We start from the raw sequence: 24,536 nt of genomic DNA, 5'->3' as shown, positions 1-24,536 counted from the left end.
AGTGTGTTACATAAGTGGACTTGCTTGTGTCCTTTAAAGCTTCACGTGTAATTACTACCACTTAATACTTACGGGGTTTTGTCATGAGCAAATAGGGTGACCTTAGTACTTTCAATACTGGACTGTTTCCTTGAAACCTGAGCACTAATCAGACATGTATTTCCAGAAGCAGTTTCAGCTAGGACTTTTAAACTCAAGTGGGCCAACATACAACAGGGTAAGCTTACAACTCAAGTCTACGTATGTGAAACGGGATTTTCTCTTCTTTTCCTAAGGTGGGACACCAGTATATTGCCCTAGGTACACTTCCCCCCCCCCCCCCCCCCCATTAAGGATCTTGCTGCACAAAACTCAAAACCACATCAAGCAGCTTTGCCTGGGGAGGAGGGTAAAGAACCTGTTCACACAAACTAGGGCGGTTTAGACATAACTGAAGGAGAAAACAGCTTCAAGGCCATAAATACTCGGGCTGTGTTAACAGCTGGTCTCTTCCTTGGCACTAGCTCAGCAGCTTTATGTAACCGCCTCTCTGTACTACTTCAGGTCCAGGTTTGATTTCCTTTCGAATGTCTTCATGTAACAGCTCTTGGATAACTCACAACTGTCTTTCCTAGTTAGCCCTATTTTTTAAGGGATAGAGTACTTCTAAGGGTAAAAAGCTCAGGTTACCTCTGCTCAGCAGGGGAAAAGAGGCACAGGCAAGGCTCATAGAAACAGTGGGGGCTGCATGTAAGTTCTTAGACTAGGCAAAAAGCTTTTAAAGCTGCAGACACTAACCTCGCTTTTCTTTCACCCTTTTGAAAAATTTGACGGGATGGTAAGAAAAACAACCAGCCTTCTAAAAAAGTAATACCCAGGCAATAATTTACAGTACAATGGGCAATGTTGGGGTCCAATGTTCCCTTAGCAAAGAATTTTTTTTACCAATTATTTAGGGCAACATTTACCACAAAGCCGGTGGGGAGGGGGAGAACACCTTGATTGAATCCCAAACTCACAAGCTTTTCAGTTAACATTAAAATCACTAACCTTTGCCTTATGACTGAAATGCTAAAAATCAAAAATATTACAGATGAAGTGTTTGAAAATACATAAAGATGTCTGTTTCCATCAAATCAACAAGTCTAATTTAGACTAATACAGCATTAACTGCTCAAACTTTGATGAACTTTTCCACCTTAATGCAGTGTAGGAAGAATAGCACACATTAAAGTTTGTTACGAAAATAGAGTTTATTAAAAACATCCCTATTGTTTTTTGAGGAGCTTTCACCGTTACCTTGTCTTAAATTAAAAAAAAAAAATAGCACTTCTAATTACGATTTGTAAACTTTTTAAAGTCAAAACTTTTAAAAAGTTACAGCAAAAGGGTAATATTTATTCATATTTTCAGTATTTTTTTTTTGTTATTTTGTGGCTATTTTTAAATAGAAGGGAAGCAATCAAATTGCTTACAACTCCCACCAACTACTGCGGGGCTGTGACATAGCGGGAGCAGGTATAATACAGCATCTGTACACCCCAAGCCCTACCCTCCTGCGTCGCCGTCATATCTGACAGATCCCAGTCTCTCTCAACGAGGAGCCTCTGCTGCTGAGCTGGGGTCCTTCTCGGGGTCGACGGATGAGGTAGCCTCAGCAGGTAACTCTTCGGAAGGCTTTGCAACTGCAGACCCAGGCTCCCCCTTGGGAAGTTCTGAAGCAGTGTCTACGTTTCCCGCTTGGCTAGTGGGAGGCTCCACGGTCTTGTTAGTGCCCGCCCTGTCTGCCCCCTCGGGCTTCTCCTTGCCCCGGCTCTCTTCCTTCTCTCTACGGGACTCTCTATCCCTGGAATCCCTCTCTCTGTCTCGATGCCCGCTAGCGCGTCTGTCCCTGTCCTCCAGGTCTCGGTGCCTGTCCCGGTCGGGGCTCCTCCTTCCCCACTCTCTCCTCTCTCGGTCATCGGTACGGTTGCCGTACCGTTCCCGGTCATTCTCCACCCTATTTCCAAAGGATCTTCTTCCAAACCTTTCTTGGTCTCTACCTGAATTGAACTGCTGCTGCCTGCTGTCGTTTCTGAACGGCTGTGGCTGCTGCTGGGCCGGCGGCGGCTGCTGGGCCGGCGGCGGCTGCTGTGGCGGCGGCTGTTGCTGCTGCGGCTGCGGCGGTGGCGGCTGTCTTCCGTCGCGGTCCTCGGGGCCCCCTGGGCCTGGCCCCGGGCCCCCGAGCCCCGGCATCCCGCCAGGCCTGACGAAGGGGCCGTGGGGTGGGAAGGGGCCTTTCATTCCGTGAGGCGGAGGCATTCCGAAGCCCCCCGGGCCTGGTGGTGGACCTCGGTGCATCATGTGTGGAGGCATGGGCCGAGGTGGCATCAAGGGAAACCGCTGTAAGTGAGGTGGCGGCATTCCTGGTGGGCGCTGGAGTGGGATCAGGCCAGGCCGGGCACCGAGGAGACCGGTGGATGGGGCCTGGAGCCCAATGACGGGACCTGGCGCAACTCCTTGGGTACCTGACGAGGCAATAAAAATGAGACTGTAAATAAAGCAACACAGAAGACCACATATTCTATTTTCAACTGTTTCCTGTGGTGCTTGGAGCAAAATGAAATTCACAATCTTCCAAAGTCATACTGTCTGCCAGTCTACCCAGGAGAAACTCAATGTGAAGTCCCAGCAACAATCCATGGCAAGCAGTCCTAAAGATACATTATACAGTTATGTACACACACCTACCCAATACAAGTAGAGGTCAAACTATGTCACACAAGGAAACTGTAACGTATCACATTTTGGGAAAAGCATATCAAAATGTCCTTCTGCACGGCCTTGATTAGCAGCTGTCTTACCAATCAAAATACTTGGGAAACACAACGTGCTATGTCCTAATGAGATAAACGAACTAGCTGAGCCAACTGAAACTTATTTCAGGTGTACTCTTAGAAGAAAATTTTTTATTCTAAGTCTAATTTGACTTTCTACTAGGAAAAAAATGGGGTCAATGACTCAGAAAATCCAGTGAAGAGGGAGGTTTCTTTGAGTCTGACATTAAAACGCTTTACACAGTTGACGTGCAGTCACATGATCAGCTGCTCAGTCGTGTCCGACTCTGTGTGACCCCATGGACTAGAGCCTGCCAGGCTCCTCTTAGAATTTTTCAGGCGAGAATACTGGTGGTGGTTTAGTCAGTAAGGTGTATCCAATTCTTGTGACTCTGTGAACTGTAAAGCCCACTAGGCTCCTCTGTCCATGGGATTTTCCAGTCAAGAATACCGGAGTGGGTTGCCATATCCTTCTCCAGGGCATCTTCCAGACCCTGGAACTGAACCCTGGTCTTGCACTGCAGGCAGACTCTTTGTCAACTGGAGTGAGTTGCCATTTTCCTACTCCAGGGGATCTTCCCAACCCATGGATCGAAAACACTAATGCTTGTAAAATAAAGATCAATACAAGAATGCAGAGTTTGTTTTCACAAGTCTCTTCTTAAAGCACAGCATAACATGTAAACTGCTATGCCAAAACGACTGCTGAACTATGTTGGGTGCTCAGCCATTCACCTTCTATTCATTTTCCCAAAGACGGCAAGACTGATAGAAGCAAGTGCTCCTGAAAGCGACAGTGACTTACTGGTCTTACTTCCTATTTAGAGCAGGCATTCTGCTTATGCTTCAGTGTAACAGTCAAATTCAACCCAGCATGTATGATACAGAAGAGGAGGATTCGTTTCACAACTTAACTAAGTAACAGGTAGTATCACCAATATTTCTCTGCAAATATTAACATTACAACAAGAGTTACTCTAAAAATGAAAATGTTCAGATATTATCAGAAGGTGCCATCTACTCACGTACTGCAGAGATGTCTTTGGCAAGTGGTAGGTTATGACTTATAGAGTGGCAATGGTGAGAGAAAGGCTTGTTCAACACTCACCGAAAAACAACCTGATAGCAAACCCAACACTTTTTCATCCTTCCCCGATCCCAACATCATGTTATTTTTAGTTTCAATCACTTCCTCTGACTCACTTTAGCAAACATTTAAGGAAGTCCTACTAAATCCTAACAATAGATTTTCTGTGTACACAATTATTACTAATATGGAAGACAAGAATTTCTACTTCAGTTTTTGCTCCTCAGAACATATGGTCCAATACTACTCTCTCAGACTTAGGAACTAAACAGAGTGGACTGAAAATGTATGTGTATCAGTCATAACTCCTATCGCTTTACTTAGAGTACCTTCTTTTAAATGCTTAAAGAGAAACATTTGGTGAAAAACCTCACAAAGGAGTGACCCTGGACACATGCCTCAGAAATAGGGATAATAATACCTGCTTTTGGTTGAGATTAAGTGGGATAAAACACGTAAGCATGAGCTCAGAGCCTGGCACATCGTTGAGTGCTGAAATTATTATTCTACACATCTATTTTGACAGATGGTAAATATCCTAACACCAAGTATTTCACTTTGCAAAAACACCATGTTTTGTATTTCTGATCATTAAGATCTTATTAGCCTCTCCTGATCTCCCAATATCCACCACAGTTTAGAGTCAAGCAGTTTGGTAACTGAAAGAAATTAAGCTTCCATATATTAGGCCTAAGAAAATGTTAATTACCATAATGAAAAGCCACCAATGATGAACTGGATGAATGAGGCAAAGACCTCAGCCCTTCCTAGACTCTTCACACTCTTCAGAAAATCCCAGACAATGAGCATAATACAGAACTTATACTCTACCTCAGAATGATATGAAATTCACGGCAAACTTTCTTGATGTCATTTACTGTACATTTACTGAGACTGTACCATATACTGAGACAACCCAGCATCTAAGGTATTTCCTTGCTTCTACTTTTTAAAGAAATCATACAGTACCAACACTTGTGGACTTTAACTCAAAACAAGGAACGTAAAATGTATGTACCCATGTACAGCCTCTTTCAATAGTTTATCATATACAGAAGCACCTAGATAAAATTTTCCTTTCCCACCAGCTTTTACTCAAGGATAAAAATGATAAATGTTTATTCTGTTAAAAGACTTGGTGTGGCACATTCTAGTACCTAACTATAAGCTCAAGGGCCAATAGCAAGTTTTAAATTACACTAGAGAGACAAGGAAGGGGTTAAAAGCATCTTATTATAACAAAAGAATTAAGTTCAGATAAATCTTTAAGAGGAAACAGACCTTTGCAGGACAATGGGAATACCGATGGCTTCCTCAACTACCAATCTGACAGCTGCCAAAGGCCAACCTCAATCTTTGTACAGAGATCAAATGGGCAATGATTCTTTGTAAAATATCAACCCATCTCTAGGAATGCTTTTCTAAGTTCTAACATGCATCTGAGGGTATATACAGATCGACTTAACAGGGTTAACAGTACACGCATATATATGTTTTAATGTTTATTCTGTCAAACGGGATCTTCAGTTGTGGCATGTGGGATCTAGTACACTGACCAGGGACTGAACCACATTGGGAGAGTGAAGTCTTAGCCGCCGGACCACGAGGGAAGTCCCATATAATGAAACCTCCTACACATTTTTTTAAAATTTATTTTTAATCTTTAGCCACAACATGAGGCTTTTGGGATCTTCGTTCCCCAACAAGGTACTGAACCAGAGCCCATGGCAGTGAATGCACAGAGTCCTAACAACTGGACCACCATGGAATTCCCCAAAGCATATTTTTATAAAGAAAAAAACCACTGCCTAATTTATCTATCAAACATATGTGGATATTGGTATTTGGGATTTACTTAAAATATTATACACTCAAATAATTTTCCTCTTTCATAAATAAGCTGATTTCCCTTTAACCCTTTATGGGCCAACAAAGTACAGACTCCCCTGACAGTATAAATGTTGGCCTTCAAAATACACAAGTGGTAGAATTAGATTTTTTTGCTCATCTGTTGTTGTTTTGCAGTGAACAAAAAAGTACTGTTTTTAATTAAAGTTACATTTAATTAAAAAAGTATATCAGGTAGTATTAAGTCCTTGGTAGGGATAACAGCTCAATTTCATTTTTATTAGGAAAGCTAACATTATATACATACCAGTGGAATATGTAGTGAGTTACTCAGCTCTAAAGGACAGTCAAAGCAATTATTCATTTTACTTCAAAGTCTGATGTGCAATATACCACTGACAAGTTCTCCAGAGTTACAAACTTAAAGAAAAAAAAATTCACCCATATGTATGTTGAACATCCAAGCTTTTTTACATTGTTAACACACTTACTGTGCTGGGGATGTTGTTCTTTAGTGGCTAAGTTGTGTCTCAACTCTTCCGCGACCCTGTGGACTGCTGCCCGCCAGGCTCCTCTGTCCATGGGATTTCTCAGGCAAGAAAACTGGAGTGGGTTGCCATTTCATTCTCCAGGGGAACTTTCCGACAAATGTTAATTGCTATAGATGGCGGCACACACTAGTATGCTGACAAAAGTGCAACTGATAAAAGTCGGTGTGTGTGAAAATGAGCAGGAGTTCCATGAGATGTCTGAATTAGGTGTCAACAGAAGGGAAAAACATTCAGGCCAACATGAGGAAGGATATTACGATCAAGAGGATGGCCGATTCTGAAAAGGCCTATTAGCAAGCTGAAGCAGTAAAGTGTGCTGTTACTGCAGCAGAATGTCTTTTGAATGAAAATCAAGGAGAGAAGGTGAGGTTTATTATTGAAGCAGCTAGAATCTGTACAAATATAAATCACTATTAAAAATTAGAAACAAAAAAGATGAAGTGAATGAAGCTGAACAGGTAGGCCAGGGCAATCCAGCTCTTCCACCTGTGATAAGGAACTTGGGCTGATCTAGAATGGTGGGAAAATCACACAGGGATTTTTAGCAGGGATAGTCCTATGTTTATTTGTGAAAGATCCCTCTTTCAGGAAAGCAAGAAGGGGGAGGAGGGAAGAGACAACTGAAAGAGGTGCTAGAGAAGGAGGAACATTGAAGCTTTTCAACAGCAGGACTGGCAGAATCTAAGAGCTGGAAGAACACAGCTCTCTGCTTTGAATGAGAGGATGGAGGCATCTGTGCAATGCAGAAATTTAGTAACAGAAGCAATTTTTGGAGACAGATGACAAACTTCACATGGTAACACTGAAGGTTGGAGAGGCCTGGGCTACAGCTGATGGAAATGTGCTCAAGAGACTGATTAAATGTATAGAGCTCAAAAGATTAAGAATCATGGTGTTAACTTATCCAGAATATGGATGAAACAAAAAAGGGGAAACAGAACTGGGGAAACACCACAGTAGATAGAAAACTCCAAATTTTCTAACACAGCAAGATTTTAAGGCAGACAAATTATTTAAATTCAAGGAGTAGAAGAAAACTCGTGTGTTTGTGCCAAGTCATTTCAGTCATGTCGGACTCTTTGCAATCCCATGAATTGTAGCCCTCTAGGCTCCCCAGTCCATGGAATTCTCCAGGCAAGAATACTGGAGTGGGTTGCCATACCCTCCTCCAGGGGGTCTTCCTGACCCAGGGATCGAACTCAGATCTCCTGCATTGCAGGTGGATTCTTTACTGTCCAAGCCACTAGGGAAGAAACTCATTGGAGTTTAAATAGCCAAGGCTATTTCCTATGAGTCAAAAAGCCCTCAACTGTCCCACAACTAAAAAGCAAGTATCAAGGTTAAAGGAGAGATGCCACTGCTTTCTATAGCAAAGATGTTGGTAATCATGGGAAGTAAGAAACAAGTATGTTAAAAGCCTTAAAGGGGTGGTGTGGGAGGGGAAGGTTGATATGTGGGAGGCCAGTGTGGACCTTGAAATCTCAGAATAAGGCTTGACTTATTTACTGTGGCAGAGACCAGCTGAATGTGTTAGTTGTACTCTTTCACAGACAATGTAAATTTAAGTTGGATTTTTTTTTTTAAAAGCAAGGATTTGCTACATGAAGGAAAGGGAGGAGAGCAAGGAGAGGAAGGGCAGAGGGAACAGCTGAAAAGGCCAGTCAGCAGAAAGGATGGTTCTTCTGCCTCTTCTCCACCAATCATCTTGTTTTTCATTCTATCACAGCCAAGGCCTCTGGGAAGTCCTGGGCTTTTCATCAGAAGCAACTTTGTTACTTCCGAATTCTCATTTATTTTCAAGTACCCAAAACCACCATCAATCCCACTAGGATCATGTCCCTCATGCCCATCATGTCTTTCCTTTCCTCCTTACCTGTCTTGGGAGTCCATGGTTCTCCCTCACCACGCTGCTTGGAAAAACCTCAACACTGGTTGTAAACGCAACTCTTCTACCTAATCTGCACCTGAATATGGCTGGGCACCACCCCCAACATGCCGACTGGCCTCATTTTTTTTTGTAACTACAACCACAAATGCTCCCTTAATCCTGGCCAGCAATTTGAATTTCCCAAGTCAATTCACATTCTTATGTTTCTAGGTATCTGTTTCACATGTTCCTGTTTTTCATTAATTGTCTGCTCTTACCTGGTTGGTTTTATACAGCTTCTGCGAAGTAAAATTCACATAGCCTACAATTTACCCAGGTAAAGGGTGTAGTTCTATGTTTTTTAAATATGTTCAGAGTTGGGCAACCATCAAAACAAACTTTAGATCAATTTTTGTCATCTCAAAAAGAAACCCTGTATTCACTAACCACTATACCCCATTTCCCCCCAACCTCCAGGCAACCATACATTCCATTTCCTCTATGGACTTGGCTATTCTGGACATTTCATGTAAGTGGAATCATACAATACGTGACCCTTTGTGACTGTATTCTTTCACTCAGCATATCTTTTCAAGGCCCATCCATGTTATAGCAGGTATAAGTACTTCATTTCTTTCCATTACCAAGTAACATTAAATGGAAATATGTTTTATTTATCCTAGTTGGTACAGCATTAAAAAAAAAAAAAGCATTTAGAAAAACTTTCTCACCCACCCACCTACCACCAAACCTACCCTTTACCTGCACCTGTATCTGCATTGCTCCTTCCGTCTGTGAACATGTGTTTGGAACATGTGTTCCAAAGGCTAAATGAAGTCCCATACTCAAACCCCAAATCTATACACCCCCCTCTCATCTATGTAAGAATATCAACCTAGCAAATATCTCTTCTTGGTTGCACCAAAAATTTCCCCTCTTCAGGTTTTCCAGTAATAACATGCTGGAGTTTTGTCCATCTTTTAGAAATAAAAACAAAAAAACCTCCCTCACTGTGGATCTCCCTTCGGCTCTCATCCCCATTTTAATGTTCCCCCATATAGCACATCTCCTCAGAGTAAGATGTCCAGAATCACTGTATCCATCGCCTCATCTCTCATTCTCTCCCATACATATACTTATACAGGCTTTTGAACCCATCACTCCAATGAAACCACATTTCCCGAAGCCACCCAGCTTTCCCTTTGCTAAATCCAGTGGCAAGTCTCAGCGCTCCTCTGACCAACGGCCTCTGACAGTTGCTGTCTCCCTCCTCCCGGGGACCTTCCTTCACTCTGCTTCCAGAGTACCTCCCTCTCCTGTTTCCCAGCTCCCTGGCTGTGCCTTTGAGGGTGGGACAGTACAGGACAGTGGGTAAAAGCAAAGGAGTTGGCATGAGGGTACTTGAATTCTAGGCACTGCCACATGGAGCTGTGACCTTGGGCATGTTACTTCATCTGTTTATGCCTCTGATGCCCCATCTACAAAATGGGGATAACTGTGTTGACTCCAAAGAACTGTAAGGCTTAAATGATTGATATATACAAACTCTTTAGTTCTCTGTACTGTATTTTCATCTGCTAAATGCTGCAGTATTCCTGGGCTGATCCCTCGCACTACATCCCCTCCCTAGGTCATTTCACGACTGGTGGCTGTAAATATCATTTGTATTTGCTGACAACACCAGAACTTATCTTTACCAGTTGTTTAGCTGACAGCAGCACCTAAATGTCACGACATCCAACATATTTAACTTGACATCCTCGCCCTAAACCCACTCTTCTTTGAGGTCTTCCCATTTCAGGAATGGCAATTACACTACCAAATACTCAGGTAAAAAAAAAAAAAAACAACATAGTAATTCTTGGCTCTTCTCTCGTATGTAAGGAATAGAGCCACTCTGAAGGCTCTATCCTCATCCAAAATAGTCCCCTCATTCCACTCTTACCAACTCTTGCAGTTTGCTTTCTCCAGAATTGCCATATACAATCCTTTGAAAAATGGAAACCAGGTCACAACAGTGTTCAAAGCTACACTTCCTGTTGCTCTCCTGACTGACCCTTGATAGCCAGCTCTGAGCTCCTCACGGCTGCACTCACACTCACCTGGTTCCCGCCCTACAGCCCTCTGCAGTGTGTTCTCAGCCCAAGCTCCCCTTCCGTCTTCTCTAAAGATGCTTTTCCTCTCTATCTACACGACTCTTTCCTCTTATTACTTCTCTCTGTATTACCTCCTCAGAAGCCTTCTCCAGCCATTTTATTCAAAACAGTACACTTTACACAACATTCTTCCAATCCCGTTCTCTGTTTTACTCTCTTCACAGGAATATCCTCATGTGAAATTATTAGTTTACTTATTATCTAAGTCCCCACTAGAATGTAAGCTCCAGGAAGACAGGCCTTCTCTTGTCATTCAGGTATCTCTAGTACCCAGAAGGGTGCCTGGTCCACAGCAGGTATTGGGAGTAAACATGTTCAACATGTGAATGTACAGTGGTGGCATAAACTGACAACTAAACTCATAGACAAGATACCTCTCAGGGTGTAAAAACAGTGGCTACAAGGTCCAGGTCTCTCCCCAGGGTGGTCTCTTTCCTTACCTACGAAGACCTGAAATTTATTTTGAGAAAAGCTGCAATGTTCTTTCACAACCTCCTTTTCCGCTCCCAGTCGCAGTTCCACCTTTTTTGATTCCAAAAGAATGCCACTGTGGCACTGTGCATGAACCTAATTCGAAATCTGTTCACACAAGGAGAAAGATATTCCAGCCACTCTCATCTCTCCCATCAATGCCCTGAGAGCCTCTAGGCATACAGATATATGTTTGTTGTACCATTGAAAGCTGTCTTTTCTTCTTTTAAACTACAGACCTTCAGGAAATTGAAATAACAGTACAATCCAAACATGTATCTCCTTTGCCTAGATTCACCAATTAATAACAATTAGGGCATAATTATTCTGAAGAGACTCCCAGGTGATTCTTCTAGCAGGTACTGTGTTGGGAGCTGGGGAGAATGAAAAAATGAACTAGTTTTCAAAGAATGAGAGAGAAGGCACGTTAGATTGCATTATACATTACTACACCAAAACAAACAAACAAAAAACCAAAAAAATGGTATGGTAGCAAAGACTTAAAAGAAATTTGAATTTCAATAATATATAGTGTAAGTACACTAAGATGTATATCTATTTTTAGCATGGCACAGGACATGAAAACCCTAATTTTAAATGAAAAACCAGAAACCATTCTCTCTTAAAAATGACTTTTTTGTTTTTTTTGGGTTTTTTTTTTTGCAAAATAATCTACAATAAGGTTTGGTCAGTTTTCCTATAGATCTTTTATAGTTGTTTTTTAGAATTTCAGTTTGTATCTGAATTGCTATCTTAGTGTAACAGGCAAAGCATAACAGGTGTGACTTAAGAGTTAAGAGTTGTACTACTGGAGTCAAAAAGTCTGGGATATACTGGTAATCCATCACTGAATGAGACCATCCATAATTCTCAAGTGTTATCTGGAAAAAATCTTACCTGCAATTCTTCATAGAATTATCCTTGTCTACCAAAAATCAATCTAGAGCCCAGAGTTTCTGTCCCTCCCACCTTCCTTAGGCCCCAAAAGCTGTCAGGTTTAAATTAAAAAGAGACTCTTAAGGTTGGAGTCCTGCAGCCTAGAAGGTGCAGACAGAGATGGAGACAATGTGATAAGCACCTTTCATGTTTTTGTGCAAGACTTTTCCAAGGTTTTGTTTGAAGTGCTTCACCTTCTGAGGAAATATAGTACATTCATGTATAAATTCATACCCAAAGTAAGTATTCGTTGTGGACTGATCACTATTAATCATTCCTTGAACAATGTTTTTTATACAAAGTTGAAAGAAGCACTGTGATGAATATTTTGGAAGCATTTCTAAGTATAAAACACTAGTGGAATAATAAAATACAATATTTAGAGTACCAATTCAAGTATTTTAAAGCTTTCAAAGAACACTTTTATATGACAATGGAACATTTGGTAGACCCCTCTAGGGTATAATTTAATATAACCAACATCATAACCAAGTCTACAATAAGAAAAAAATTAAAATGCAAAAGTTTTAAAAATTAGACATTACCATTAAAAAAATTGAGTTTTCTTCAGGATTCCTTTAAATGTTATTCACACTAGTAGATTGGTGCTCTAACGTTCTAATTTAAAATATTAAAAATGACACAAAAATCAAAATTCTGAGGAGAAAACTCTAAAACTAAGTGAAATCACAACTCAAAGTATCGATTTTAAAGTAAAGTTGACCCTTGAAAAACACAGATTTGAACTGTACAGACCCACTTATACAATGACTGCTTTCCCAGTAAATACGTACTACAGGGTATGTAGTTGGTTGAATCTACAGATGTGGGACCTTGGCTACTGAGGGCCAACTATAAAATTAAAAGTGGATTTTCAACTGCATGGGAGTTGAAGCCCCTAATCCCAGCACTGTTCAAGAATCAAGTGGAATTATAGAACTTGACAATAAAATTGTTCATCTTCAAGACAGTATTAAGGTCACAGCTAGTGCATAAAAGCAAATATACCTGTTTAATTTACAAACCAATTTGGTCTACAGAATTCTTGACGTGTTCAAATTTTGGGACATCAAATGCCAGGCAAGGAAGTGTGAAACATCAAGCACGAAATATATCACTACCGTCTAGCAATTTAGCTTGTAGGCTACTGATCTGTGACTTGTGCTTTAAATCTTTGGTAACAAATATAAGAAGCAATCTTACACATACCCAATTCTTAATTATAAAGTTTACCATCATTCATAGCACTGTGACAAAACTGGGGAGAATCTCTGTATAATAATAGTTACAGAATGTATGTACCTGACAAGAAAAGAGACTTTAATTTTCCACAACAGGAATGAGTCTGACTTAGCTTAATTTCTTCCTTGAAAAGATATTTTGGATATGCTGGTAACACAATAGATATGTAACACAAACAAACATTTTTTTTGTGTATTTTTTTATTGTTTGGAACACCAAAGTAACCCAAATTTCACATTACAATGAAATTTTAAATAAGAATATGTTGTACATTGTATTAGAGATACATGTTATACATAAGTTTGGAAAAGTAATAAATACATACACTTATACAGTAAAGAGAATGTACTGAATTGCTATCATCTTTAATATTCCTTCGCTTCTAAATGGTCAACTGTAAACCATTAACTTTAATGAAATGACCACTGCTCTAGCTAGCTATTTGGGAGTGTGAGGTATTACTAAGCACAGATTCCTTTAAAATCAAGTAATGAGTTATTATTGTGCATCAAATAGTTTTTATGTTTTCAGATTGTTGGTTACTAAAACAATAAAAATCTCTCAAAGATGGAGGTGGTTCTCTACAAATCTGGTGGTGTGGGCTACCTCAGCCCAATTCCAGAAACAGATAGTCATCACTTCCAAACTAACACCTACACTTAAGTCTGATCATTCAGAAAACTCTTTAAACCAAACCATCCTTAAAGCACCCCACTGCCTCCTTCATAACCAAGGCCCACAACAGAATTTTGGGAGATCTGTTGAACATTTTATTGGCCCCTCTAGTTTAAAAATATCAATGCCACATTTCAGAAATTAAGGTCCAAGATCTCAGTAACTCTCAAGCATATATTTACCTTTCATCGTAAGAAAATAATTTGAGTATCACTAATAGGAAAAATACAGATACCATATCATGCTATTTAAATGAAATGCCACTACTATATAACTAATACACATTTTCTCACTAAGCCATGATGGAACTTCTATATATGTGAACTTATCACCTGGTGTAATATACTGTAAAATATCTGAGACAACCATGCCAAGATACATACTTTCCTGAAAAAGCTACTTCTACTGCTGACAATTAGAACAATTTAAAATAAATTATAGGTAAAATAATATAATTTTAGAATTTCCAAGTATAAATACTCTTCTTTATTCTAAATATTGTCTATGATATTTCTTACCTGTAGCACCCACCATTCACTGAGTGCCTGCTTTGTGACAGGCCCCATGTCAGCTGTTTATATACATTTATGTTAGTCCAACTGAATCATCCCAACACCCTGGTTTAACATTTTTATTTCTTTTCTCACAGATGAAGAAGCTGAAGTTTAGTATCACCTCCTAGGCTTAAAATTTTCTGTATAGTGTAATGTTGCTTTTTATTATCATAAGAGAAAACATTAGAGCACCAAGAGAAAACATGAAAGCATCTTAGTTCTAGTCTTCCGTTTCGTGGTTGACATCAACAATATCCAAACTACTTACTGATCCTTTAGTACTACAATACTGCATGTGATTACTATATTCCTTTATCAAAATGATGGAATTGTGATCAGTTTTTTTGATAAATCCTCCTTTATTTGCATGTACATTAAAAAGTCTCATTTCTATAAAAGGTCAAAATTCATGGGATACTCTTTTCAAGATTTCTAATTGAAGGGAAACAGAAGTCTATTTTTTTCATGATTCAAATAAAACTACCACATTTTACTTAAAAGTGCTTATTTTAACAAAACTGTTCTTATTTTTATGCTATATCAGACTTTAACCTTTCCAGATCTGAAACAACCTTCATCTCCTAAATTTTGTTTTAAAAGTTAAGGACAAAGATCATCATCGCATGTGAATTATAAACAGCCCTACATTGAAAAGTGTCCATCCAACCACTTACATAATAAATGTTCCTCTCTCATGGAGCGTCCAGTCTGGTGGGTGGGAGGAGATGGACATCTAAGCAGGTACGTTACATAACAAAAAATGCTAAGAGATTTGATTATTTTTCTAGCACTGACTAGCTTTGATTTGTTTTGTTTCACATGTTGGCTGAGAGTTTAAATTACACATTTCAGTAGTGATGAGAAATTAAGGGCAGTTTCCAAAGTCTTAATGTTAAATAAAAGGCAGGCTGTTTATTCGTTTGTTTTTGGCTGTGCCGTGTGGCTTGCGGGATCTTGGTTCCCAGCCCAGGGACTGAACCCAAGCCACAGCAGTGAAAGCCTAGAATCCTAACCATTAGGCCACCAGGGGAACTCCCAGGGTTATTTATTCTTGAAGGTTGTTCAAAAGTAGTGGTTATCAAAATTAATGAATTTACTAAACCCAGAAAAAAGCACAAATGCAACCAAACAGTCTCAGGTGGCCTAATATCCATGGACACCAGAGTAGGAAATTTCATTTCAAAAGAGAATTTGTAATCAGGGGCATGGGTGTGGGGTGAAGGAAAGAGGGTGATCAGAAAATTCTACCCAACTTAGATCCACTGTGATTCTTGTATAATCATCTTATTTCAAATATTGGGGGGGGGGGTGGTTTGTAACAAAACTGAGATCCAAAGATACTGAGGTTTCCTGGCTCCCAGCCTACTACTGTTCCTTCTACTATGACTTCCATCAGGGCATAGACCTCTTAAGCAACTTCCCCATCAAACAAATCATTCTGCATCATTACAATGACTACTGCTCCATTACTTGTGACAAATTTTAACCATAAATCCTCTTTTACTATTACCCAGTCTGTGTACTAAAATAAATAAAATTTAAGTTTATTATTAGCCTAACCTCAGTCTTGGAGAGGGCAGAAGACAGCATGCCATTTAAAAACAAATTAATTTTTATTATAAATGTAGTACACGCAACAAAGTAAAATTTCCAACAGTCCTGAAAACTGCAGGTGAAAAGTAAAAGTCCTACATCACAAACCAATGTCCCACAGCCCTATATCCCAGGAGTATAGGGCTCTTTCCTTAAAAAATCTAAGATTAGGAAAACAAACATTTGTGCACAAACACACACCTTTAAAAAATACAATGGGTTCACAGGATTTAAACATTACAATAGTAAGGATAAATTAACTACCCATTATCAGAATCAAGTGTTAATTATAGTTAGCAATACCACTTCAAATATAATAATTTGTTATAGGGTGATCACTGTAACAAGTATATGGCATATTCATTTAAATTCAAGCAAGCAAGGGTAAGGCCTCTTAAAGATGTGAACAATCTAAGCCACACTTCCTTGGATCTTAGAAGTTGAGTTGTGGGTAAAGAATACAACAGGTTAAGTTTTATAAGAGAAACTAAGGGGTCAGTGGAAAAGCATTGCCTGAGGCTGTGCAACTATCACTCAGGTAACAAAGCCATTTTATTGCAATATATCAAAGGTAGTCTCTTTGCCAGCCTACAGAGAATGCTATCAAAGTCCAGGAATTTTAAATATATAAAAATTAATCCAGATAGGAAAAAAAACTTATGTTGCTTAAAAAAAGTCTGTATCTTATTATGCAAGGATGTCTGGGGTTTTGTTAATCATGGACTATGTACCAATTCCTTTTCATAGAGATTAGTCTGACCACTTTTCTATACCAAATTAAGATGTGCAAATCCAAACTTTTATTCAGGACAGAGAAACACACATGATTTCCTTTTTGAGGCTGTCTCTTAAGGGTAGACTTGGTGAAGACCATGTACACATATTTAAAAGAAAGATCTTCCTCCAAGGAAAACAGCCTCAGAGAATAATTTACCAAAATGAACACTGTTTCTAAAAAGCCCAACTTGGGCAGGGGAAAGAAAACTAATGATAAAAAAAATGAACTTACCAAGAAGTGAAACAGGCTGGGTTACAGGAGGGGTAGGCAGATTCGTGGGTGCAGCAGGTGGCACAGCAGAGCCATACATTTTCACACTGTCACCAGACTCGGCGTTTCCTCTAGCCCCAGACACCACTGTTGGAATGGGATTTCCAATAGATAAGTCTTTTGTAGTGTCTTCATTTATACCAGCGATAGTAGCTAAGGAATATAATTACATCAACATGTGAAGCTGAATAATTAATTATCACCCCGGTTAACATTCTTTTGCCATACTACAGATCCTATTACTGGTCCATTCTCCCTCCTACTCCCAACTCCAAGAGGACAAGTGGACACAAAGGAAAAACATGCTTACAGTTTGGGATGCTTATTGGTGGAGTGTGAGGAGGAGGAATGGATACTGGTGGAGTTATAGGAGGTGGGGGTCCAGGAGGAAGAAAACCTAGAATGAGAAAAACAATGCCAACTTAAGTTGTGTCACTTTATTTCAGGCTCTTAAAAAAAGAGTATCTTCTCAAATAACTTAGTGTACCTGGTGGCAAATGCATTGGGTTGAATCCTGGGCGCAAAAATGGTGGCGGAGGTGGAGGAGGAGGAACACCAGGACCAAAGCCTGGAGGTGGAATTCCCAAAGGAGGCGTGAAAGCAGGTGGCTGGAGAGCACCAACTACAGGAGGTCCTGGCTGATGTGGAGGGACCTGGAAAGAAAGAAAGGAAAATGAAGCCACAGACCTAGCCACCCTCTCACTCAGACAGTGGGTAGGGACAAAGAAAATACCTTGCTGAAAAAAACCAGTATCTCTAAAGTGTGCTTACTATGTGAATACACTTATTAGATAACATGTGGTAATCTGTACCTACTCCAAAACAATGGAAAATACATATTTTTCCCCCTTTCTAAAAATTCTGGGCTGCTTGCTCCATGCGGCTTGCAGGATCTTAGTTCCCCCACCAGGGATCGAAGCTGCAATTCTGCAGTGGAAGCATAGAGTTCTAACCATGGAGCCACCAAGGAATTTCCAGAAATCACAGTTTGCCCTCTACTTATCAAAGCAAATACCACATTGTGATTCACCATCACCTATATTGGTGTTCTGCCAGAATAATAATGTTAAAAAACGTCTCACGGTCAGGTCAATTAAGTTTGAGGAATACAACTCTAAGAAAAGCTACCAGGTAATTTGCACTTTAACTGTGATTAAGATCACAGTTCCTGGGGTCAAACTGCCTGTCCCCCCTTTTAAGTCATTTTGTGACCCTGAGAAAGCGACTTACATTACACTCCCCAGACCTCAATTTACTCATCTATAAGATGGAAAAGTGCCAACTCACATAATTATGGAGACTAGAGAATAAATAAATGTTGAGTGCTACTGCCTGGCATTTAATACATACCCAACACTTTAGCTATTGCTTAAAAAAACAAAAAGTATCAATCTTAACAGATTAGTCGAGTTTCTTTAAGTGAGTGCTGACATACACTGAAACCTGCACTGGAAGGTCATATCCAAAAGGTTGCGTACAGAGTGCCAGCTTGGGGAATCCATTTATAAAACATCACAGCTAAGAATGTACCAAACATGTACTTTTCTCCTAACACTGAGAAAAATCAACAAGCTAGGCAACCCAGCCCGGAGATAGCTCAGATTTATCTGATTCAGTTTTAATATGAAAAACTGAGGAAAGAAGATACTGAAAGAAAAGAAAAATCTAGTGGATCACACATGAAAGTATGAATCAAGTACTTCTAATTCTTACCAACACATTAGTTACTTAGCTCTTAACATGTAGCAGGAAAATCACATTTCAAGTCAAAAAGTTTATGAGGTAATAAGATACTGAATAACCTGGGCAAATGTAAGGCAAAATGAAATTTACCCTGGTTTTTGAAAGCATTTATAAATATTAGGTCTAAAATACCAACACATAAGAAATTAGTATGCACATCTATGTACTCACAGCTTCTGACTATGAATCTAGATATACACCGACAGTAAGATTTAGACAGGGGTCTGTCAGACACCCGTACCTGTGGAGGCGGCACTGTTATAGGCGCGGGCACAGGGATGGGAGGGACAGGCACAGGCAGAGGTTTAGGGATGGGTGACACTGCTTCTGTGTGTGAGGTTTCGGTTCCTCCATTTTGAGCAACTTCATTTTCATGCTTCTTGGGAATTCCCTTCCAATCTATGAAGAGTTAAAGAAATGTAATCAGAAAGCTCTCTGAGTTTAATATCATCAACATTAAAAAAAATAATTTCTGGGTTTAAAATTATAAACTGAAAATGTAAGCCTCTGTTGCATACATACATATATACACATATGTAATAGTTCTATTTTTTATTACTCCTGTCTTATGAGAGGAACACCAAGTCACACACACTTGGCAGAGGCAGAGATGGGATTCAACCCAGACACATTAGGCTCTTAAGTGTCTGTTCTTAACCACAATGGTGGAGGGGGAGGTCTTTGTATCAAAGACCCCGGGAGGGAGAAGCAGAGTTCTGGACCAGAGACCCCCAGAACACCTGGAGCCCAGCAGACCTTCAGCACCTGTCTGCCTGAACAGAAGTGTCGCTCTGTCCGTAAGTGAAGGTGCTGTGCTGGTGTACGGGGAAAGCCCAGCTCAGCACTCCTGACTGAAGTTCTTCAATGTCTGAAATATCTACTCTGTTTTGCCACGCCATCCTGGGCTCCTCTTTGCCCTGCTGTCTATCATCCTTCAGGTCATGTCCCCACAAGCTGGCATTTTCCCCAAGGAAAATTCCACTATCAATCTGGCATTTTTAATATCCAGGCTACAAATAACTGCATCTTCTCATCTTACATGTTTACTTTTGATGCCTTCTCTGGATAGCTAAACATTTTCAAAGAAATTATTATGAAACAGTGGATCTTACTAACAATGTTCAGTTTAAGATTCATCTGATCTGTTAGGTTTTTATACTGAAAAAGTCTACTTAGATCCACTTAATATTATAATGAATAATGAACCCCACAATCAGCAATTATTTGCATCTGCATCTCTCCCACTAAATATAAGTTGCATAAGGGCAAAGGCCACATTTGTCTTATTCACCACTGTTCCCTTAGTTTATAATGGAGAGACCAGCACCCACATAGTGGGTATTTGAAAAAATCTCAAAAAACAGTTCCTAAGGCAAAGAATAAACATTTGTCATAGTACTACCAAGGAAATAAATATATTAACAAAAAAAATTAACTACTACTTTACCTGGATTAAGTGTATCACTGTCCAACATTCCTCCTTCACAGAAACTCTCCAGTTCTTCAGGCTTGACTTTGTCCCATGGAATATAAGTAACACCAAGTTCTACATCCCAATACTGCTTATAATCTGCCTTTATTCCTTTGTTTAGGGCCCAGGCAATCTAGTTCAACATTTGTTAAAATATAAAAATGGAGAAGAATGTCATAAACTGAGAGCTGTTTCCCATGATTCCAATCACTCAGACTTGGTCAGCAAGGGAACAATCTGGCTTGGCTACCCATGGGACTCACTCAAAATATCTTTGGTGCTAGGAATCTGGTTACCCTTTCATCCCACTCGTTTCTCCTAGAAGGAAATCTGACTGTCAATGACGTTCTTTCTCACTCTTCCAATCGCCCCCACCCATTAACCCAGAGAGCATAAAACTAAGAGAAAAGGGAAAAGTTTATCAGGGACAGGCTGACTGGGCATAAGAAAGCAGGGAACACTTTTAAAAAGTCTTGGGTACATCAGAATTACTCAACATTAGACAAAATCCTTTTGCGGTGAAATCCAAGGGTAGAACAGTAGGTATTGGGACTTTAAGGAAACACTGAGTCTGGCCCCTCAGAGGAAGAACACCCATGCACCTATATCTTTCCCTCTATCTTCAGTGATTATTTTTCATAATTAGTTCTGAGATGGCAATCTTTAAAATTAAAATGTGAAAAATACATTTTTTGAATAACAAAATAAAATATTTTACAAAATGACATTATATATATTTGAAACACCAATTAAATACTTTCATGAAGCTACCTGCCCTTAAAAAAAAAAAAAGGACAAAATTCTACCATATACCTAAGCATTTAAAATTTCATGTTAACTCTTAGGAGATAAGTTCTTTAATAAAAGATGCACGTGTGACAGTTTTTAAGTCTCATGCGTCACGTCTGAAAAGAAATGAGCGATGAGTGGTGAAATAGTACCTTTATGGATTTCTGGTTCACTTTGTAGTTCCCTCGGCTGAGTTTCTGCAGGGCACGGTAAGCGTCTTGCCTATGAACCATAACAATATAGGCACAACCTCTGGGAGGGATCATCTGCTCCAAAATATTTTCATATTATGAAATATAATAACAAAACCAAAAAGTAACAAGATATAATATTAAGCAGTCAGTTCCAACAACCCCAACCCCTTGCACCCTCCAGACCCTGTGTTCTACAACTGGAGATTTAAAAAAATTTGAAAATTGGTGGTTCCAGTTTAGTCTCAACTGCCAATCATCAACAATCTACAGTTCCAAGCTTTGTTATATAAAGTCATTTTTAGAAAAAGATTTTAGATTAAATTTGGTTATCCAGAAAATTTAGTTAAATGCTAAACAAAAACTTAGAACACCTCAACTCCAGCCACATCTTCTACAAACCTAGACCAATTTTAACTTAGGTCTCAAGTCCTTAATTTCGCAAAATAACACTGACCACTTCTATCTACTCTTGTTAAGAAATTTAATAAATACTCACGTTAATTGATTCAATTGGACCAAACTCTTCTAAAAGACTGGCAACATCCTGCTGAGTAGTCCTTTTGTCCAGCTGTCCTACCCAGAGTGTAGTACTACAAACTTAAAATAAAATTATAATCACAAAAGTATACACATTCCATACTGAGCAGCTCTGTAATTTACATGAAAAAAATCATTACAGAAAACATGCATGAGTTCCATTATGATATCCACAAGTTAAGCATAAAGCACTCAACCACTCAGTCCTGTACGACTCTTCTTGATCCCAGGGACTACAGCCCGCCAGGCTCCATGGCATTTCCCAGGCAGGAATACTGGAGTGGGTTGCCATTTCCTCCCCCAGGTCTCTTGTGTCTCCTGAAACTACTACAGGCAGATTCTTTACCACTGAGCCACCTGGAAAGCCCAAAATCCCATATAAGTTTTAAAAATTCTAGAAAATTATGGCAGTACTTCCAGAAATGGAACCAGGATAGTGAAAGGTAAACTGATGAGGTGGGAAGACACTGGTCTTTTGAAGACACATCTGAAGATTTCATCTCTGTAAACTAGAGTCAGAGAGGCAGCACTGTGCCTGAGATCGTCCTTGGCAAATTGAGCAAAGGAGTTAAAGCCTTGATCCCAACGACCTTGATCACCAACCAATTCAGTGCTTTTGTTCACTGTAAGTAGCTGTCCCTTTTCAACTGTCGAGTGTAATGATTTTTGTTTCATGCTGTGTCCTACATAATAAGCCCTGCAGGGTCAGAAGTTTTATATATGCCCAAGTCATATTATCAATCAAAATTTCATTAACAGCTATAGAGTCATATCAAGAATATCTACTATACCTTCTTAAACATATTCTAACATCATGAGACTCAGGAGACAGTGCAAGCTGACACACCCTATAAACTGTGTATCTTTATAAAGTAAGAGCGCATCAGTTGTCCTGGAGGGGAACCTCCGCCTTTCCTCAGTGTGTAGAACTAGCTAACAGCTCTATTTCATGCATTTGATTCAAGACACACTATTGCTCATCACTGTTAGCTTGGCTCACTCTTCATTGCTGCTTTACAGTCAGCTACAGGTACAAAAGCAAATCTAAAGGTATACGCCAAAGCACAGATAAGACACAATAAAGCAGTATTTTGCTAACTGGTTACAAAGCATTTAAAACTCATGACATGAAAAAAAAAAATGCAGGAAATGTGAATATAAATGTTCACTTACCACTCGCGGTTTCCGCTTTGATCTGAGGAAGGCCTTTTTGTCGGCGCTCTCTTTCCTTTTCTCGATCCCGTCGTTCTTGGGATCGAGACCGAGGAGAATGTCGGCGTCTATCTCTGGACCGAGATCGAGAACGTCGATGACGAGACCTTCGAGATCTAGAACCAGATCGAGATCGTCTCCTTTTTGGTGACCTAATATTTTCAGGACAAGGGAGAATGGATTAATATATGGAAATAAAACTTCAGCATGTGCTAATGGGAAGAAGAAAAAATACAACTAGGTAATTTAATGTAAGATATGTGAGAATTTGTAAGATGTGTAAGAACTGGACAGTAGGGAATTCATTTTAAGGATTTTTAATATGCTCTAAGTTAGAAAGCACATATATATTATAAACAAGTTTGCTAACTTATAGAAGTATCTCTCATCTTTGATACCTCTAGTACTATTTTAAATGACATCTTTGTAATGAAAAAGCTAATGTCATCACAGAGATATACCGTGATTGCTATTCTCTATCTTCTCAGAAAGATCTGATTATAGTATTCCTTAATTTTTTTCCACCTTTTTTTTTTTGCTTGATCAATTGGTAAAGGAACTTTGAATACATAAATCTTACAATTCCATGCATATTTGTAAACAGGCATTAGAGAAACTCAGAGGGAAAAAATATTGGTTAAGATGACTTAGTTTTTTAAAATTAATATGTCTTCTGCCTCCATTCCACTCATACATACAAACATACCAAGTGTTATTTCATTAATCCCATACATCTGAAAACAATCCAACTTGATTTACTAAGTCTCTTAAAACATGCACATGTCGATTAACATTTTCTATAAGCTACCTGGATGCCGATCTAGATCTTGACTTTCTGTGATCAGATATATGCCGCTTAGCCTCTTGAATACATGGTTGTTCTACTTCCATTTCCTTTAAAAAGAAAAACAAAATACAAAACCCATCATTAAAGGAGAAAATGGAAACTATAAATAGAAAAAAAAGAGTCCAAAAACTTACAAAATGCTAAATTACAAATCTCTTGCCCGGAAAGTTCTCTCTTGATTACTTGAGACCTAATTACTAGCTTAATGATGACTGGGCATGAGTGGGAAAAGTTTTTTCATATGGTTCACAAACTTAGAAGAAATACTTATCTACTTACGGAAATTATTTTGTGAAAGTTAACATACTGTGTTAACAAACCATCACCTAAAGCAGTGAATTAGGCACTGTTTAAGCATTCCATGCTGTCAATCCTCATGAACCCTATGAAAATTTATAGTATTATTATGTCCACTTCCCAAATGAAAAAGTTAGGTCACAGAGAAGGTGAATATGTGCCCAAAGTTAATAGCCTTTCTTTATAATCAAAACTGAAGATAGAAAGCCAACAAACAGGCAGGAATCCACTTATAAATCAAGGGAACCAAAAAATAATCAGCAACCGGAGAATGAAGCTTTACCTGATGTGCCTTCTGTGTAAGTGGCTCATTTTGTGCCTGAAAGGAAGTTTGGAAGGGCTGCTGCACAGGTGGAGTTGGAGGAATCACGGGCTGAGCCATGGGAGGAAACGGAGGTGTAGGAAGAAGGCCAAAGCCTGGCATCTGTCCATTAGGAGGAAGTGGAACCTTGTTTGTTTTAAAAAAAAAAAAACAAAAAAAAAACCAACTTGCATGAGCAGATTTTAAGTAACTGCTACCAAAAATAATTTTTTAAAAATTTAGTTAACTTTATATAAAACTAAAACATCTTCAATAAATTTTGATCAAGGAAAAACTATGACATTCAACCATGACCGACAAT

The 24,536-nt window shown here is 39.3% G+C and overlaps 1 protein-coding gene across 4 annotated transcripts in view; it reads right to left on the bottom strand.

The window, feature by feature from the left end:
• Positions 1–1,213: 1,213 nt before the first annotated feature.
• Positions 1,214–24,536, bottom strand: part of SCAF4 (SR-related CTD associated factor 4) — a 60,429-nt gene continuing 37,106 nt past the window's right edge. For 3 of the 4 annotated variants that reach the window (XM_043892605.1, XM_043892606.1, XM_043892608.1), the window contains 11 exons: positions 24,197–24,361; positions 23,578–23,663; positions 22,731–22,921; positions 21,517–21,617; positions 20,979–21,092; positions 20,014–20,170; positions 18,808–18,965; positions 17,311–17,476; positions 17,134–17,220; positions 16,785–16,976; positions 1,214–2,486 (listed from right to left, as the gene is read on the bottom strand). In XM_043892605.1, coding sequence (XP_043748540.1) covers positions 1,573–2,486; positions 16,785–16,976; positions 17,134–17,220; positions 17,311–17,476; positions 18,808–18,965; positions 20,014–20,170; positions 20,979–21,092; positions 21,517–21,617; positions 22,731–22,921; positions 23,578–23,663; positions 24,197–24,361 — 2,331 coding nt within the window. In that variant the 3' untranslated portion in view covers positions 1,214–1,572. The remainder of the gene's footprint in view (positions 2,487–16,784; positions 16,977–17,133; positions 17,221–17,310; positions 17,477–18,807; positions 18,966–20,013; positions 20,171–20,978; positions 21,093–21,516; positions 21,618–22,730; positions 22,922–23,577; positions 23,664–24,196; positions 24,362–24,536) is intronic. The other variant, XM_043892607.1, reaches the window with a different exon arrangement.

The sequence above is a fragment of the Cervus elaphus genome, chromosome 31 (assembly GCF_910594005.1).
Source record: "Cervus elaphus chromosome 31, mCerEla1.1, whole genome shotgun sequence".
Lineage (NCBI taxonomy): Eukaryota > Metazoa > Chordata > Mammalia > Artiodactyla > Cervidae > Cervus > Cervus elaphus.
This window is presented reverse-complemented; position numbering and strand designations above follow the sequence as displayed.